Source organism: Paroedura picta, chromosome 15 (genome assembly GCF_049243985.1).
Source record: "Paroedura picta isolate Pp20150507F chromosome 15, Ppicta_v3.0, whole genome shotgun sequence".
In the NCBI taxonomy this organism is placed as follows: Eukaryota; Metazoa; Chordata; class Lepidosauria; order Squamata; family Gekkonidae; genus Paroedura; species Paroedura picta.
Genome location: NC_135383.1, coordinates 2427806 through 2446729, shown reverse-complemented (window position 1 = coordinate 2446729; position 18924 = coordinate 2427806). Strand labels below are relative to the sequence as shown.

The window sequence follows — 18924 nt, the reverse complement described above, 5'->3', positions numbered from 1 at the left end:
AGCTGTTCCACCAGGACTCTGGTTGAGACCTCGGAATTACCACTGAGGAAACGGCCGGACTCCCTGCCCAAGAATCCCATTACAAAGCATCAGTTTGCCCATTAAGCCAGGCTCCTTCTCTGTAATGACGTTTTAGGAGGCAGCTTTTAATAATTTAATTTTAATATTCTGTTGCTAATTTATATATTCTGTTACTTATTTTAATGATATTGCTATATACATTTTATATCATTGTCAGCTGCTCTGAGTCTATGAGGAAGGGCAGGCTACGAAAGAATGCTACAAATAATAAAAGTTGGTTGGTTTTGAAGGTGCCATTGAACTCAAACTTTGTCCTGAAGGTTAGGAGGAGAGCCATGGCTTGCGTAAGTTCAAGTTCCACTCCTGGCATCTCAGAAGGTCTTCAGAGGAGTGCTGGGAAAGACTTTCTCTGACTCAGGTGCCGGAGAGCTACTGTCAGTGAAACTAGCCCACACTGACTTCAATGCACTAATGGTGTCATGGTTAATCCAGCGAGCCGGGTTTGATGCCCCGCTCCTCCACATGCAGCCTGCAGTGTGACCTTGGGCTAGTCACATCCCCAATAGAACTGTTCTCACAGAGCAGTCCTGTCAGTGCTCTCTCAGCCCCACCTCCCTCGCAGGGTGTCTGTTGTCGGGGGAGGAAGAGAAGGCAATTGTAAGCCGCTTTGAGACTCCTCCCGGTAGTGAAAAGCGGGGTATAAAACCAACTCTTCTCTTCTTCGTTGCTTTTGATATGTTTCCTGGAATGGAGATTCTGGGAGGCACAAAGCCTCATGAGCAATTTGTACAGTTAATACCCAGACACTGAATGAGTCGTGTTGGAGAATCATCAGAGATGTTCTCAGCTGACCTTGACTTGAATGGATTGGCGTGCTTTGGTGTACAGGTGTCTTTAAAACCCCACTGAGGATTTTCCTGGCCCATGCAGGAACTCCAAGAGCGGCTGCCTTGGAAACCTCTCAGTTCATAGTATGAGTGGATCTGCTTTGGGCTATGTATTCTCAATGAAATGAGGCTCACTTGTTGCCATAGAAATGGCAAGCTGCGAACAATTGTTCCCAAGGTTCTTTGTAGGTTTAGCCATGAGTCAAGAGGCTGCTTTAATAAGCATGCCTATTTATATAACCTTATACATCAAGATACGCCATAACTGCTTTATAGGAAGGCTCATTAGTGCTACGTGGTGGTACGTTTCCCTGAGGTAAAGGCTTTGCTATGACGGAAGGAATGTACGGGATCATGTCCAGGGCCACTTGGATGAATGTGAGCCATTTGCGCACAGCCCAACAACCTACCTCAGAGATGGTGTAAGGTGGGGGTAGTCAACCTGTGGTCCTCCAGATGTCCATGGACTACAATTCCCATGAGCCCCCTGCCAGCAAACGCTGGCGTTTGCTGGCAGGGGCTCATGGGAATTGTAGTCCATGGTCATCTGGAGGACCACAGGTTGACTACCCGTGGTGTAAAGGATAAAGTGTGAAGATGCATTTAATTTGTCAGTTTGCTGGAAATGCAGGCATGTTGTTTCTTCTGCTGATCTGAGGGCCAGTCATTTTCTCACCAGTCATCCTGAAGAGTTTGAATTGGTCCATCAAAGAACACTACATTCATACTGGTGTTTGCTCTTGCCCTCCTGTCACATGTGATTCTACCCCTGAAGGTTCCTTCGTGACCAGTGGTGGTTTGAGGTTAACCCATTTTATCACTTCAGGGTATTGCCGTACGCTCCCCACTCCCCCCCCAGGTTATATGGTGAAATTGATTCTCTAGATTCCAGAGCTCTCATAGAGCGACAGGCTGTAAAACTTAATTGCTTTTAGAAACAAAGAAGACCCTCCCCTAGAAGGCACCCGTCCTGTCCAAGTCAATATCGCTGTGTTAAAAGAGCACCATCATATTTCAGTTCAGGATGTACTGATCTCAGTGGAGAGAAGATACAAAGCAGTTGTGTTGAAAACTTGTGAAAAGGAGGCAAGTTTGCGAAAGTTAGAAATGCATTCAATGACCCACAGCATACTTCCCCCTTCTGACCCCTCAGTCTGATAAAGATACCTTGGATTCCAATGGGAAGGCTAGTGTGTGTGTGTGTGTGTGTATGTTATCGCTTAGCAGTGTTGAACTCAGTTGACTTATCACAGAGGGAGGTGAATGCTTCCTTATGGTACCGGCAGCTGTTACACTGGTAGAATAGTTACAGTAAACGCTTATGTTTAGATCATACTTTCCTATTTTGTTTCTAAATTTTTTCAGAAGTTATTGGCATGCAAGCAAAAAGAAAACATACCACAAGTGTTATTACTCTTTAGTACAATTTTGCACTTCTGTGTCTGGCCAAACATGGTGCCTGACGTTGAGTAGAAAATACCTAAAACTGGTATCAAACTGATAAGCCTGCCTCAAGCTAAGCCCAAATGTTGTCTTTTTACAGGTGTTTAAGTGTTAACTTTGTAGATGCAGCGTATCTTAAACCAGTACTGAAATTCTGCACGGCCAGGATAAGAAATTAAAAATTATCCCACTCTCTGCATCTAGGGAAGCTTCCCTAGCAATGATATGCTAGCACATAATAAGTTCATGTTTTTAAAATAAATATTATAAGCACCGACACATGGCTTTCTCTAAATGCCCGTCTCAACTCTGCATTGCTGTTGGTTTCCATGTCCTTGCCTGCCATATTCTAAATCTCTTTTTGTGATTGTACTTGGTGTGCAAGAACATTGCACGGCTGAGGGAAGCAGTGTGGGTTTGGGGACCGCTGGGCCGTGGGATCGCCAAGAGTCAGACACGACTGAATGGCTGACAACAACAGCAGCAACTTGGTGTGTTGATGCTGGAGAAGAATCTGAAAAGCTCTGTGAAAAGGGGGCTTCCTTTGGGCTTTCTTCGTTTAGAAGGGGTTGGCACGTGCGAATTTATAGATCCGTTGCAGCTCTGGCTGGGACTGTTTGTGGGATTGCTTTGGGTTACCCTTTTTGTTTGTAATTTCATAGGTTGTGTTGATGCCTCTGTTGCTATCCAAAGCCACATGTGCTCTCCCCGTGTGACCATGTCCTGGTGTAAGCGATCTTAATCCTTGGCTTTTCCTGGCTGTCAGCATTCATAAGTCAGGAGAGCCAGCAGAAGGCAAATCCATTAAATGTGGAATCGGCTAGCCGAGGTTCTCTAGCAACTGTTGCTATTTGCAGCACGCACAGTGCATGGGGGCACCCAGATCCCCTTCCCCTTTCAGAGCAGCTCTGGTGAGGAACAAGACAGCCTGCCAAGGGGGAATGGATCTGGGTTCTCTCTTCTCAATTCAGTGGTTCAGCTTCTTGAAGTGGGGCCCACTCGTAAGCTTACTGTACAATTCAGGACTTTCTTGCAGACTAACTCCCCCCCCACACACACACAAACAGACCTTCTCCCACTCTGACACAAAATGCAAGAATTGGGTAACACTGCATTTTTTAATATATTTTTCCTTTTTAGTATTTGTAAATATAAATGTATAGGATTTTTGAGCGACAGACTGTATTTCATAGCCATCTCTCATGTTAGGGAGAGAGAGCCCAAAATCTGCCATCGAGCCTCCTCTTTGTCCCCCCTGGCCTTGTGGGTGAATTTTGTTTGTCTGTTTGTTTGCGCATGGTTGACACATGGCCACCGATAGCAGAGATGAGCTAAGGCTTTTGTTGCCTGCAAGGCGCTCAACAAGGTAATCAATGAAATTACGTGCCTGCACTCGAAAGCTCACTCCTTGAAAGAATCTTTGTTGGTCTTAAAGATGCTACTGGACTCTGATTTCATTGTGCTAATTCAGACCAACACGGCTACCCATTTGAATCTAACAAGGTCATCAGTTATTGCAGGTTCAGAAGGGAGCCGTGGCTAAGATGAGGAAGTCAGAGCAGGGCTTTAGCCGGCCGTTGATAGTCTTGTGAAGAAGGCAAGGCTTGCAGAACAATTGGGTTCTTTCCCCTTTAAAATGTCTGTTCTATTAACATCTCCATGTGAGCTCCATGGAAATTTTATTTGCGGATGGATGTTTTCAGTGCATCACCTCAGTGTTAAGGTTTGAAACGTTCCCCATTCTTTTTCAGGTCCTTTTCGTCACTAGACTCTAGTACCTCAGAAAGGCCACTGGCTTTTCGCTTTGAACTCCAACGTGTTTCAAATCATACATGAATGGTCCTGCTGGGAAATTCCCAAGGACCCCCGAGCTTTTCATTACTGATGCGCCTCTGGCTTTTGTGGCGGTGGTGAATTTTCTGTTGTTCAAAGGAAGCGCATCTTCACATCTCTCCCCTGCTCCAAAGCTCTGACTAATGCAAAGGCAAAATGACCTACTTCTTGCCGTTTGTCCCTTTGCTTCCTGTGATCGTGTTTTATTTTGTACCTATAGTCCTTTTTTCTGCCTTTCTAGAATGGCTTCTAGGAGCCCCTGCTGTTTTCTGCAGCGCAAGGCCACAGTCCAAAAACTCCTACATTCTAATCTGACATGGGGTTTTTAAAAGTGAAGATGCAGAATAGGCTTTTCAGAATCGGAGCAGAGAGGGCCCTTGCCGTATGAAGTTGCCTTTTACAGAATCAGAAGTATTGATCCATCCGGTTCAGGGCTGTCTGTTCTGGCTGGTGACAGCTCTCCGGGGTCTCAGTCAAGACGGCTTCCTAGCATCTGCTGTCAGCAGAACTGGACCTGGGACTTCCAGCGTGCTGAGCTAGTGCTCAGTCGCTGAGCCGTGGCCACCACAGGTCTCCTTCTGAAGTATCGTATTCTCTGGAGGGGCCGAGAGAAGGCACGGCTAGCAGTCACTCATGTGTATTAAGTCTGAGCCAAGCAAACATAGACTTGAGCTGTCAATATGCCTGTGATGAACATCAAGGGCAGTTTCTGTAGACCTTTTGAACCCCAGTCTATGGATAATCTGGTCTTCCTTTTATTTGGTCAGGCACTTTTTTAATGAGCAGGAGACCCAGGCACTAAGCATGCGTTCGATGGCTGGACTTGTCCAGAAAGTGTGAACATTGACTGAGAGCTTGGAATAGATGCGAGCCAGAGCAGGATTTTTGAGCCATCACACTGCTTGAAAGCTTTTGCCAGACTTGTGGGGCGGCTGGATGCATGAAAGGGATATGGAACTGTTCCCAGCATCCATCAGGCTGGGTTTTAATTCTCCCCAGCATCTCATGGTGGAATGGGGCCTGAGATGGTCGCACTTGAGAGCGCCATTTGAAGAACACTTTCCTGACAGGAAGCCTAGACCTGGCTAGGATTCCGAGAAGACCTGTTTTATGATTGCTCTCTCATCATGCTCTGAAAATGGCTGGTGAGCATAGTGGGGCCGGCTTCTGTCAAGCATAATTAAAATTTGAACACATGAACTTTTTACCTGTCCTGCTCCTGCATCGCAAAGAGCAGAGATTCCACTGTTGTCGTGTTCCCCATCATTTTATGGCTGTGCTCAGAATACCTTGCTTAGTGCTCTGTAGCTCTTGAGTTGGCTACAACCTGAAGCTCGTGAGGAGGATATTCTCATGTTCTTTATTTTGGGAGTACCAGTATGGCAAACGTAACATGTTCTTTGGCTGTGCCTTCTACAGAGTTTATACGCTTGTTCTTCTATTCCTGACTTTCCCAAAAGTTCTTGAGTAATGAATATACATTTTTGTTTGTTCTAGGCATACTCAACCCAAAGAATCCCAAGGAACCAGCAAAATCATTCAGCTTTGACTATTCCTATTGGTCGCACACCTCAGTAAGTGCTCTGACTGATTTACATTTTGTGTCATTTCGGGCTCCTTTCTGAAGGAGGAATGCAAGCGCATCCAACAGGGGACGGAACCCTCTGCCAGCAAGCACCTGTTTTTCCCTACTACAAATGTGTTGTGCTTTTAGCCCTCTATGTTCCTCTAGGTTTCATCTCAATAGGTTTAAGTGCTTTTTCCATCCTGGGATCACGAGGGATTACATTCCAAGCGACGGAGAGCAAGTGTGTTCAGAGATGACAGGGAGCTGACCCAAGCACCCACAGAGTGGAATTCTGACAACAAACATTTTCCAACAGTGAATATCATTTGTTGAGAGAGGAGAATCTTCCTTTAGGAGCACTTATGGTTGTGCAGAAGGGAGTTTTAATTCCTGGTTTATCAGGGAGGCAGGGAAGAAGTGCATTCTACTCCCAGCTCCACCCAAAGTCATAAAGTTCTGTCTCTTCCTTGCCCCATCCCTTACCAAAGCTAAACTTCCAGTAATTGTAGAGCTCCCTCCCCCTTTCCCGTGGCTCCTCTTAACTGAGCAGTAACTCCATTTCCCAGAGAGAGCATGGCAGGACAAGCGTCATGTTAATCTGCTCCAGTTATTCCTTGAACGGGAAAATGTCCCGCTCGTCAGCTGATGCACCAGATTATGTCATGCTCTGCGGCCCTTCTTGAAAGGAGCACTACTCTCCCCTTTAAATGTGCTGCCTTCTAAAGCTTTTCCGAAGCTGCATCCTTCCCAAATGGAACAGTACTTAACTGTGAGCATCCAGGACTGGCTCCCACTGTGGTTCCCTCGGTGCTTTGACATTTGCCTTGTGCTTTGATTGATAAAGGGGCACTGTGGCTTGCCCAGGCCCCCCAGTCTTTGCTCCTGGGAAAACTGCGGATAGCTCTTGGTCCTGTGGAAAGAGAGAAAGGCATTTCCTATATTGGGGAATATTTGAGTCACAAGGCAGCCCAATGGAAGGGTCCCTTTCTTCCAGTCCAGCTTGCCTGCTTGTAATTTTGCGAATGGTATTCACTTGTGGCAGCACTTCCTATCTGGCATTCCAAATTAGCAGGATTCTTTAATAATAGAGGTTGGGAAGTAAGCTTGGACAGCTGCACAAACTGATTAATTTACACGGCTGGTAGCGTTTTACGGCTGGGTATTATAAGCATCAGTTTGATCCTTGAATCATGAAGCAAGAGAATATTCAGAGACGTTTCCTCTTTCTCCAGAGCAGCCTGTCACTGAATTGTATTGTATCCCCTTCTAATGAGAACACAGACCACTCTCAGGAGGCTGCAGGTGCTGCTTGGGTAACCAACTGGGTTGTGGAAGAGCATTTTAAGCATTATGGTGTCTTAAATATCTCTTCACCAATGTATGTTGCCATGCTCAGATCATTGCCCTGTTGTGTAGGATCTCTGGTTAATGTGAGAAATTAATGTGAGAGGGGAAGCGGATCAGTGGTATAGCCCTCGCATGGAATACAGAGGGTCCAAGTTCAATCTCTAGCAACTTCAGTTCAAAGAATATCATGTTTGCTCTATTAGAAAAGACCCTTCTGTCCAGGAAATCCTGTAGAGTTCCTCCCAATCAGAATAGACAATACTGAGCTAGATGGACCATTGGTCTGGCTTGATATAATTTGGCTTCTTATGTTATCTGTCATTACAAGACCTTAAATAGCCAGGATGAGACGTTGGATTATTTGCTCCTGGTCACTGGGTTGTTTGGACCACTGGTACATAAGTTTTAATTCCACAGTGGTGATCTTTTCCATCCTTCACAAATCTTACTTTTTCCAGGTTATGGAAGGATGTCTCACAATGTTTGGATGTCCCCCTGCTTCCTTAGGCAGTTGTTTCATTTTAAAAGAGGACTATTCTGACATATTGTTTTTCTTCTCTCTGCAGCATGATGATCCGTGCTTTGCATCTCAGAATCGTGTGTACAATGATATTGGGAAGGAGATGCTTTTACATGCCTTTGAGGGCTATAATGTATGTATTTTTGCATATGGCCAAACCGGAGCCGGGAAATCCTATACTATGATGGGAAAGCAGGAGGAAAACCAGGCAGGGATCATACCACAGGTAAGAGTGGATCTTAAGGTGCGATCCATTTTGCTTTTGCATATAGCTGTTAGATGCTTATAGGAATGCCTCTTTCCTCTTTAGGAAACTTGAGCAACATGGGATTTTATAACCTTTAGCATAAATTCATTTGGACATGTTGAGCATGTGAAGAGTGCTGTTGTCATTAATGAACCTTTTCTACCAGTGGTTTTCAGGAGCAGTAAACCAGTGCTAAAAAGGCAGCATGAGAGAAGACTGTGGCCTCTATGCCCTGTCTGGCTCTCTAGGGCAGCTGAGGGGCCTCTGTGTGAAGCAGGATGCTGGAGCAGATGGATTGCTGGTCAAATCCACCAGGGCTGCTTGATTTCCCTGAGTAGATTTATGTCCTTTTAATAATCTAAGTCAGGGGCGGGCAAACTATGGCCCACCAGATGTCCATGGACTACAATTCCCATGATCCCCTGCCAGCAAATCTGGAGGGCCGCAGTTTGCCCACCCCTGACCTAAGTCCTCAAAGTGCTTAGGCTTTTGTAACTTGCTGTTGTGCTGTCCTGCTGTCATTGAACCGTCCGAGCAAAGCTGAATGTGGGCTGGCCTTTTGCCGAAGGGCTGCTTTGACTTATCATTTTGCTTTCGAGTCAGCGGCGAAGTCCCTGGCTCTGTGCTCCTGGTGTAAAATAGCTCCGAGCCCTGTTCTGTGCTGATAGCAGAAACATATGCCGTGCCGACATCTGACAGGGGTTCGGTTACGGCTTGAGGTTGCCTGTGGGTTAAGTGAAATGCCAGCCAGATGTTTGTACTGTTGGGTATGTGTGGAGAAAGAACCCTGGCAAATGGGGCACCGAGCATTTTGTCCTGCCTACCCCACCCCAGCTGCCACAGTCTGGTCAGCTGCAAGGGAACTCGGAGCCTAGCCCCTCCTAGAGCATGTTACAGTAAATCAGCCTTTAAGATGTTGATCACAGTTGCTAGGAGACGTGGAAGCCAAGAACTGTACTGGAATTTCTGTTGCCCCCCCTCCCCCCCAATATGTTTTTGTGGTCTGAACTTCTGTCTCTTTCTAGCTCTGCGAAGAGTTGTTTGAGAAGATCAACGATAACAGCAATGAGGAAATATCTTACTCCGTGGAGGTGAGCCTAAGGCCTCAGATGGCTTTTCCAAGGGCGCAAGTCACTGTCTCCTCTGTTTTAATTTCAGAAGAAATTAGGCTGCATAAAGGCAGGCCGAGCCCTCTTTCAACGTTGGTACCTACAGCCCATTGTAGTGTAGTGGTTAGAGTAATGGGCGAGGCCTGGGAAGATCTGGGCTCAAATCCTCCCACACACCATTGATGCTAACTGCATGAGCTGAAGCCCAGCACACTCTGTGTTTCATCGGATGGCAACCTTGGGGTACTTCTGGGTTCTCTTGACTACCGCTTTGCCACGGGCTGCGAATGCAGAGACAGAGAGCATCTTTAGCTGCGATGGCAGGAAGTGCAGGTGTGTGTTGTGGCTGGAGGGCTGTGATTCTCTCTGGGCCAGAGGAATGCTCTGAATGGGGGTGACCGGAAAGGAGCATAATGGACGGGGCTGTGCCTGAACAAACTAGTTCTTCCTCTTAAACTCAGCACACAATGACAACTTCCAGGCCGCCTGCCAAGTAAGTGTTCAGAAGGATGTGTGTCCAGAGTTGGCAAACGATTAAAATGCAGCCTATGTAAAAATAGTACTTTGCGGGGTGCATTTGTCCCATATGTTTAGTCAGGCGGCCTTTCTTGACAGACAAACGGGTTGCTTCTGCTAAATTCCTTCAGACCTGCTGAATCAGCTCCGTGGTGGATGAGGGGAACAAGTTTTGATTGTGCAGGCATGCAAGTGAACAAGCAGGGCACAATGTTTCTGACAAGTGGGAGCCACTGCCTCCCCAGCTTCCACCCCATATAGCTTCTGGCTCTGTCTTCAGCACAGCATTTTATAAGAAATAGGCATGAAAATAACAATAACCGTACTGATTTTGCCCCTAAAACCAGGGCTGTAAAGTACAAGGCTGTGAGGGGTCTCTAGTGGGACCAGACTCAGTGGAACTTCATCCAAATGGCAGAGCGGCCTGCAGCCTGGAAGGAGGAATGACTGGTTGGCAGAGCACATGTTTTGCAAGAAGAAGACCCAGATTCAGTCTCAGGTGGCTCCAGTTAAAGTATCACGGGCAGGTGGTAGTCAGGAAGACCTTTCTCAGTTGAGGTCTGGAGGGACCCGTGGTGTGACTTGATAGAAGGCCTCTTCCTGCTTTCATATCCCTTTATGGCTGGGGAAGTTGGGCACAGAGGCGGATGCCGTCCTTGGTGCCACACACCATTATTTCTTCATCCCACCGAAATTAGTCATGCTTGTGTTTGTGGAGAGTTCTGATGGCGACCAGGAGAAGGAGGTGTTTGGGGAGATGATTCTGGAGGGCAAACGTGCAGGAACGGGGCATGTAAAAAGTAGCGAGTTCTAGGCAGAGGGCTGAGACCCAGGGCAGGAGGAATTTGGCCACCAAGGTGATGATGCTGTGGGCAGAGAGGTTTTGGATGGTGAGAAGCAGCAAGGATGGCCCTCTGGGGCTTGCAAGGAACGGGATTCTTTAGGTCAGGGTAGTCAACCTGTGGTCCTCCAGATGTTCATGGACTACAATTCCCACGAGCCCCTGCCAGCGTTTGCTTTAGGTGGTAATCACTGTTTTCTTCTGCTTTAAAGGTAGCGATGAACATTTTTTAGTGTCAGTCCTGGGCATCTCCAGGGTGGCCAAGTCCAAGATATTGGAGTATGTCCCTTGCCTTGAGATCCCTTGCTGTCATGTCCTAAGCTGTATCAAAGTCATCCTAAAAGTCTCTCCGACACCTAAAGTGATAGTGTGAGAAAGTCTGATGGGCTTGACTGCTCCTTGAAAGAAGCATGGATGTACCAGGAGTGCAGGAGTGTCCTCTGCACATCTGTTACTAGTAGAAGTAATCCTGTTGAAGCTGCCTGGCCTGAGTAACAGTTTCCTGGGGTGCATCTAGCAATCCCCACCCCTCACTTTTTCATTCACACTTTGACTGGAGAGGCTCGTGCAGAGATATGCGAGCCGCCTCTGAAGACTTTTCTTCGGCAGGGAAAATAATTTTTCATTTCTCAGGATGTGAACAGTGAAGTGAGCTATTCCATTTCTATTTCTGTGGAACTGGTATGAATCCATGGTATATTTTTAGACGTTGATCTAGAGAACGCATCTGTAAATCTTTTGGCAAATTCAATTTTGGGGTCCATAATTGATCCTTTCATTCTGAAACTTTGTGAATGCGTAACTGAAGCTGCCTAGGATGCGGCATTTTGGCTGAATGGCGGAGATCTCTTTAAGCGCATGACAGCGTCTGCACGGCCTAGTTCAGCAGTCTTGCTAATCCTCTTACACTCTGTATCGCTCATTCACTGAAAGACATTCAGTAGGAGATTCCATAAAGAAGACTGGAGGTTTAATTTGCTTGTATGTGTCTGTTTTCAGGTCAGTTACATGGAGATCTACTGTGAGAGAGTACGGGACTTGCTGAACCCTAAGAACAAGGGAAACCTTCGTGTTCGGGAACATCCTCTGCTTGGGCCCTATGTGGAGGACTTGTCCAAGCTTGCTGTCACTTCTTATACTGATATTGCAGACCTCATGGACGCAGGAAACAAAGCTAGGTTGGTTACTGGATGCATCATACAGCCGGCTCGGGTAATCTGTAAAAAGGAGTAGCAGCCAGACAGAGGAAGATGTCTATCAGTAGCTCTGGTAGCTGAATTGAGCCTTCAGATTCAAAGGCTGTGTATTGCTGGAAGGAGGGGCCAACAGAGTAGGGGTGTTTCCTTCATGCCCTGGGCTTTCTTGTAAGCATTTGGTTGGCCCCCATTGGAAGCAGGATGGTAGCCTAAGTGCACCTTTAGTCTGCTCAGTGGGGCTCCTTACATTTTGAGATGCACCAGGACCATAGTCTGAGCTGGCAGAGATTGGAAATGTGTCCTGTCTGCAGGCAGTCTGGGCATTCTGACACAGGGTGGTGGCCACAACCCCAGAGTGGCTGCCCCAGGAGCCAGAGCCAAACAATGCAGGGGGGCGGTTAAAAAAAACACACTGGGAATGAAGATAAAGAGAATAAAGCCAGCACTATGATGGCAGCAGCTGCTGAATGTTCTTTTAACCCTCATAGTCAATAGGATCTTTAAAGTGTCAGAGCTGGCAGGCTGTTTTGTAGGCCTCTTGAATTTCAGGAAAAAAACTGAAATCCTTCCTTCCCTCCCTCCCTCCCTCTCTCCCAAGGACGGTGGCTGCTACGAACATGAATGAAACCAGCAGTCGTTCTCATGCCGTGTTTACCATTGTTTTCACTCAGAAGAAACATGACCCAGAAACTGACCTTTCCACTGAGAAGGTAGGACATCTCGGGGCTGGGGTGTGGGAAGCAGGCGGGGCCGGTGGGACCCTTGCAATGAATCAGACACTCCCTGGAGTGGGGAGGCATTGACTGGGGCTTCGTTCCCATGCATCTAGAGACATGGGATCGGCCTCCTCCTAATCCATGTAGCAGAATCACCTGTTTTGTGTTAGAGAGCTTTGTTCTTCCAGACATGCTTTTGATGATCCGGTGTGTGTGTGTCTGTGTGTTTCAGCCAGGCTCTTCCTGAGATGTGTGTTTAATGCAGGCTGAACATTAGGAATGAGAGTAGAAACGGGGAGGAGGAACTCTGCAACCTAATGAGGGAGCAAACTAAACCGCCCTCCCTGTACACAGAAGCATCAGTGTTTCTGCTTGGCAAGGCTTAACTAATTACTGGCTCATTAACTCTCCCTTCTTCTGTGTCCTCCCTGTAGGCCTGGCTCGGTTTGGTGGCGAGTGGTTTTTAAAGTTGCAGTGGGATAGTCCCATTAAAAGGGAGCAGTCAGTGGGGAGGGAGGGAGGGAGGGAGGAGAGAAGCTTCCTGGCCTTAAATACCATTTGAGAACACACAAAAGAAGAGAAACTCCAGCACTGCATATTATTTCAGGACCTGTCAGGTTTGAACAATAGAGATTCATCCCGCTCTGGACAAAAGCCTGAGCAGCGCGTTGCCCCTCTCCCTCCCGCTTCCTGTCCCTCTGTTTTGGGCGCTCCACAAAAGGGTGGGAGCACAGCTGTCTTGCTGACTCTTGTTCTTTACCACCGTCCCAGGATCAGAAGCACAAATCATCCCTTCGGCCAGAGGGCAGGCGCCTCAGCCCCTTCCCCACCCCCATAGCAGAATCCTTCTCCTGGCTACTTCACAGTGTTAACGCATCATAGAATCATAGAACCATAGAGTTGGAAGGGGCCACACAGGCCATCTAGTCCAACCCCCTTTCATTAGAAGGGTGTTTTTGCCTAAAGCGGCTAAAATTGCACACGTGGTTACGTATGTGTGAATCCTGGTTGTGCCGGAGGTCCATTCCTTTTCACTTTGGGGTGGAATGGAGTTAGCAGGAGGGAGAAATGTCGGGAAGCAAAATAGGATTGTGGGTGCTGCTGGAAGTCTCCCTGCCGTGGGTCCTTTTGCAAGACCTGGGGGGACTCTTGTGCAGAGACTGTTTGTCCACCGTGGAATCCTAAGCGGTCAGGCAAAGTCGTTGGCTTCTGTTTCCACTCTCCTTCTCTTTTCAGGTTAGCAAGATCAGCCTGGTGGATCTTGCAGGGAGCGAGAGGGCGGACTCCACAGGTGCCAAAGGGACGCGATTAAAGGTACAGCTGGCTTTGCTGGAGTGTGGGCAGCTTTTGGGAAGAGGAGGCTGAGAACATTCCTGGGAGCGGGGTCTTGCTGGGGAAGAGTCCTTATGCCTTCCCTTTTGGGTGCATGCAGTGTCCTCTCAAGGCATTGTGAAGGGTTAACCTCTGCATTTCTTGCTGCCTGCCAAGCAAAGACTTGGCCACGAGCATTGGTGTGTCTGTTGCACATCAAGTCCCCTCCACAAAGGCTTGCAGAATCCGACTTGTGAAAGGTGTGAGAAATTGGCCCTGTTAATTGGTATGTGGAGGGTGGTGTTCCTCACTCTGCAGAAGGAGGGGGTGGATTTAGCCTGCGACTCTGGTTTGAGTCAGCACCCACTCCACATCTGATCCAGTGCTACAGAGTTTCCTTTCTGGGATGCTGGGTGGAAATAGAAGAGGCAGACCAAGGTTGTGAAAACTGGAATCCTCAGTGCTAAGAATAAACACCGAACATTTAGACTGAACTGTTTAATAACAGAGGGAAGGGATTTGATAGATTTTGAGCCGAGAGGATGGCAATAGTATTATTTTTCCTGAACGAGTGTTTGCAATTGGGCAACCTCAGCCTCAAATATCTGCTTACCATTCCAGGAAGGAGCAAACATCAACAAATCGCTCACCACGTTGGGAAAAGTCATTTCAGCCTTGGCAGAAGTGGTAAGGCCAAACTGTTTGGATGATTTTTTTTTTTTAAATCAAACTTCACAAGGCCGTTCGAGTAATTCCAAAGAGAGGGCTTCTTCTGGAGGGTGTGGTGCACTCATGGCATGGCAGTGCTTCTTGAGTCTGTATATCAGGTTTTTAAAGCTGTGCACTGCTGCTCCTAGTAGAATTGTGAGAATAATCCCAATTCCAAGGGGGTTGCTCTTACTGTCCAAGGGAGGGGTAGTCAAACTGCAGCCCTCCAGATGTCCATGGACTACAATTCCCATGAGCCTCTGCCAGCGTTTGCTGGCAGGGGCTCATGGGAATTGTAGCCCATGGACATCTGGAGGGCCGCAGTTTGACTACCCCTGGTCCAGAGTCATGAGACTCCCCTGCAGACAAGCATAGAGAAATACAGGAGGTTCAAGGCTGCCGGTTACCTTCTGTTTTTATCTCTGCTTATCTTATCACTCTAGTTACGTAGTTATCCCTGCTTAGCCCCTCCTCCTCAATCCGAAGAGAGAACCAACTGATAAAGGAGGAGGAGAATCATGGGAAAGAAAGAACCGATAGGGGGAAGTGCACCCAGCCATCTCCCTCAGCATTTTTTGCCAGCTGTCTGGCATCTATGTACTTCTCACAAATATATAAGTAACATGTAGCTAGGCGCCAGCATACTGCTCACATGGGATTTCCCTGGATTTCCCCATGTCCAAGCCCTTCCTGCTCTACTTCACTCAGGCCCCTGATGGTTTTCATAGCTGCCAACCAAAGGATTGGGTTTACACGTTTTGTTGGTAGTGATTCTTTTTTTCTTTTTAAGGAATGCTATGGTACCGCAGAAAGTAATGTTTGAATGTTTCCTGATCACTGGTGCTTAGTTTAATGACCTGTTCTTCCTCGCTCTACAAACTTATTTCTGTATCTTCCTTTCTTCTTTCAATGCTTCCAAATTTAGGATAACTGCACCAGCAAGGTATGAAGCTGGGGTGGGGTGGGGTGGGGACCGAAAGTAGTACTTGTTGGTGACTGAGTCTTCGTAGTTTATAGACCTTAGCTCTGTGCAGATGGGAGAAGCCAGGAGCAGGGATCCGTGGAAAATTGCAGTGATTTGGGGCTCTAAGGCGGAGGGTGACTCTTGGCTAGGGTAGCATTACTGTGTGAGAATGCTGTCATCTCTCAGTGATGTGTGCCCTGCTCCAGAAAGGAACCATAGACTATTCAAATGCAAGTCTATTGTATGCAGCTCTTACTTGGGAGCTGGCAGAGTTCATTCCTTCAAGGGTTCACACCTGCTTCAGCAGTTCAGCAAGGTCCAGGTGTTTCCAGGTCATTCACAGCACCTGAAGGAAAAGAGCATCCCTGTGTCAAAAGCATGACATGTATCCCTGGTCCTGACTTCACATGGCTCCCCCCCCCCCCTTGATAGAAATAGAAGTAACACTCCTGCCTCCTTGCAAGCGTTGCAATAAAATCTAGTTTAGCGGAGCAGTAGGAGCCTTGCTCATGGTGAGTAACCATTAGGGCTGAGCCACTTAGGAGGGAGGGAGGCAGGCCATGATCTGATCTCCAAGTGTTCTTTTGAATGTCACCAAGCAGCTTCCAGAGCGTGCCCATGTCGGGTTCAATCCTGCAGACAACACTTCATTCAGCTCTTTCCCCTGTGGTGTTTTTATAAGACAAGTCACACCTCTCACTGGTGTTGGGAAAACTGTAAAGAGAGGGGTCGTCAATCCCCCCCCCCCAAAAAAAAAACAACCCTATGTGTATCCACTTCTGGCTGTTTGTAAACATTGCATACGCTTAGGGCGAACTGCTGTGTGGATCTCCCGCATAATGTGCAGTTACAGTTCCACACTGGCGAATAAAACTGTGAGACTGTGCGTGTCGCTTGTCACAGGGCTAAGGGCTTTCAAGGCCATCAGCTGTCTTGCTTATTCTCTGCTTGGCTGATTTGTGCGTAGCACATTGCTGGGGGCTCCTGCTTCGTGCTTTAAATTCTTGCAAGCAAGGCACAAATGAATCTAACAGCGCTAACCCTAGATGCGGAAGGCCTCCTCTGGGCCCTTCTCTTCCTCTGCACATCTGCTGGCCACAGAAAGCATCTGTGCTGCCCAGCGTTCTTGTACATGGCTGTTGTGAGGCCGTGTCTGGCTGAGGCGGCTCCAGGGGATGGCTGTTGCCACAGGATGGGCTGGTGACGTTCTGTCTCCCCTTGTTGTGAATCTGATGTTTCTTCCTCCCAACACTCCATGGTGGGCAGCATAGAGTAAATTACCTGGTGTAGTTTTGGTTTGTTTGGCTTTTTTTGCATGTGAGCAGCTCCCTCCAGCGTGAGGGCTGTCAGATGGGATGCTTTAAAGTGGCCCCCACTTGTTGTTTGCAGCCTCTCTTCAGCAGGCCCTCCTTACAGATTGAGCTGAAGAAGCGACTTGCCATGGCTCAATTCACATGTGGCACCAACCCTCGGAATATGCTAGCTGTAGTTTGAAATCCAAATTGTGCTTTGAGGTTCCAAACAAAGCATTGTTTTAGTGTGCTTGCCTGCTTTCATCTTCTGGCTGCTGGTTCTGCCGTCAAATCATACCGGCCCACTTCCAACCATTCTTTCCCCATTCTTCTATGGAAGCTTGAGCCAGTCATGGTTTCTCGATGTAACCTACCTTGCAGGGCTGTTGTGAAGCTAAAAACAGGAGGAGAGGGTAATAATGTAGCAGTTGGGGAGAAAAGTGGGGTGTAAATATCTAAATGACAAGGCAGAGCTCGGGCAGCCGTACAACAGGGTGGGGGTCTCTTACTTCACAGGGCTTAAAATATTTTTTTCCTCTAAGTGTGAGCCTTGGGGTCTAGCACCTTCAGTATAAGTGGCTGTGAGAAGTTGCTTTCAAGGCCAGATTTGGCCCACGGGCCGTTGGGTGGCTGTCCCAGCATTTCAACCTAAACGTCCTAGCTTAGAATCAAGAGCAATCTGTAAATAGTTCTTCACCCCAAAGGATGCCATAGGCCTGGCTTTCTTAACAGTGGCTATGCAGCAAACTGCTTTCTGAATCTGAAAGGCCTTTCCCAAGCGATGGTGAAATGAATGTGCCGCCAAGCACTCCCAGACCCTCAGGCGTCATCGCAGGAGCTCGCTGGATTCTGGTTCATTGGATCATCATTCCATTTTTGTCCTACCCCGTCTTCCCACGTGTCACTTTCTCATTGCCATTTCCTTTTAGATGTCTGCATCACACGCTTTAATCGCAGTTTGAAACCATTTTTAGAAAAGATGTCACTTAAAGAGACTGAAAGCAGATTTTACAGCACTTACATGTCTATTTGCAGAGCAAGAAGAAAAAGAAGACTGATTTTATTCCGTACAGGGATTCTGTGCTGACGTGGCTCCTTCGGGAAAACCTAGGTATGCTGATGCAGAGAAAGCGCTCTTCAGGTTTAAATTTCCAGCTCATTATCAATTACCTTGTGCTGTGCTGCCTTTGGGTTGCCACAGAGCCACTCTCCCTGAGTCTGTGGCTTAGAGGGCCTGTAGCTCAGTGGCAGAGCCTCTGCTTGGTACGCAGTTAGCAAATCTTGGCTTTTTTGTTGTTCTTTAATAGTGGTTTTGTTTCTAGAAAAATGGCTGCTGTGATGTTTAATGAAGGTTAGATTTGGTCTGTTTGTTTCGGTGACCAAGGAGCCAGTAAGGACTTACAGACCCCTAGAGGCAAGCCTTGTGTGTCATCATTCAGAAGGGGACCCCCGTTTAAAAGCTGAAGCCAACTATTGCTTTCGTGGTTCTAATTGTCCCCATTATGTGGCATTTCTTAGTCAGGAGTCCAATTTGTGACTTGCATAAAACCATTGGCACCAGGTGCTGACTTCGATTGACTTTTATCATCTTTGTCCCTCCCTTGCAGGTGGCAACTCCAGAACTGCCATGGTAGCTGCTTTGAGTCCGGCAGATATAAACTATGATGAAACGTTAAGCACTTTAAGGTACTTCCCTGGGATTTCATCTGGAACGTCAGGGTTTTCTGTTTTGCCGCTGAGAGATGAATCAAGAGCCACGTTTTATATGAAGTCCTGTTTCCTTGTCTTGGCTTAGTATACTGTAAAGTGTTTGGGGCTCCACCAATTGAAAGGCAAATCAGAACTCTCCAGTAGAAAGTGAAGTCTTGACATTTGTGTCACTTTGCCTTCCCCTCCCCTCTTCTTCTTCTTCTTCTGCCTTTTCTGTTCGCCCCTTTAGCTTTTTCCGTCTTCTTTTCTTTGTCTAGTATGCTGGTCTTAGGTGGGTGGGGAATCATGGGTGATTTTTTTTTGGGGGGGGGTGTATTTTGATGTCACCCACCTGTCCTAACAAAAAACGATGAGCAGGCCACTCTGTCCGTCTGATTCTCCAGATATGCAGATCGGGCCAAGCAGATCAAATGCAATGCAGTTATCAATGAAGATCCCAATGCCAAGCTGGTGAGGGAGCTGAAAGAAGAGGTTACGCGGCTCAAGGACCTTCTTCGTGCTCAAGGGCTCGGAGACATTATTGACAGTAAGTGGCTTAAGCAGGTTCCAGGTACATCCTTGCCGTGGGAGATAAACGCCTTATCCACCTTCAGAGACTGGCAAAAATCCAGGTGCTTCAAGGGATCTGATGCTTTGAGTGGGGACAGAAGTGGGCTTGATGGAGGTTCATTGATCTTGCAGTCTCACAGCTTCAGC

The 18924-nt window shown here is 47.4% G+C and overlaps 1 protein-coding gene across 9 annotated transcripts in view; it reads left to right on the top strand.

Annotated features, from left to right (window-relative positions):
• Positions 1-18924, top strand: part of KIF1B (kinesin family member 1B) — an 83849-nt gene that overhangs the window by 16971 nt on the left and 47954 nt on the right. For 5 of the 9 annotated variants that reach the window (XM_077312323.1, XM_077312320.1, XM_077312319.1 and 2 more), the window contains exons 3-13: positions 5682-5758; positions 7665-7844; positions 8891-8956; positions 11331-11509; positions 12126-12237; positions 13480-13557; positions 14176-14241; positions 15188-15205; positions 17554-17629; positions 18126-18204; positions 18612-18754. In XM_077312323.1, the coding sequence (XP_077168438.1) occupies positions 5682-5758; positions 7665-7844; positions 8891-8956; positions 11331-11509; positions 12126-12237; positions 13480-13557; positions 14176-14241; positions 15188-15205; positions 17554-17629; positions 18126-18204; positions 18612-18754 (1074 nt within the window). The remainder of the gene's footprint in view (positions 1-5681; positions 5759-7664; positions 7845-8890; positions 8957-11330; positions 11510-12125; positions 12238-13479; positions 13558-14175; positions 14242-15187; positions 15206-17553; positions 17630-18125; positions 18205-18611; positions 18755-18924) is intronic. The other 4 variants (XM_077312321.1, XM_077312318.1, XM_077312324.1 and 1 more) reach the window with 1 other exon arrangement.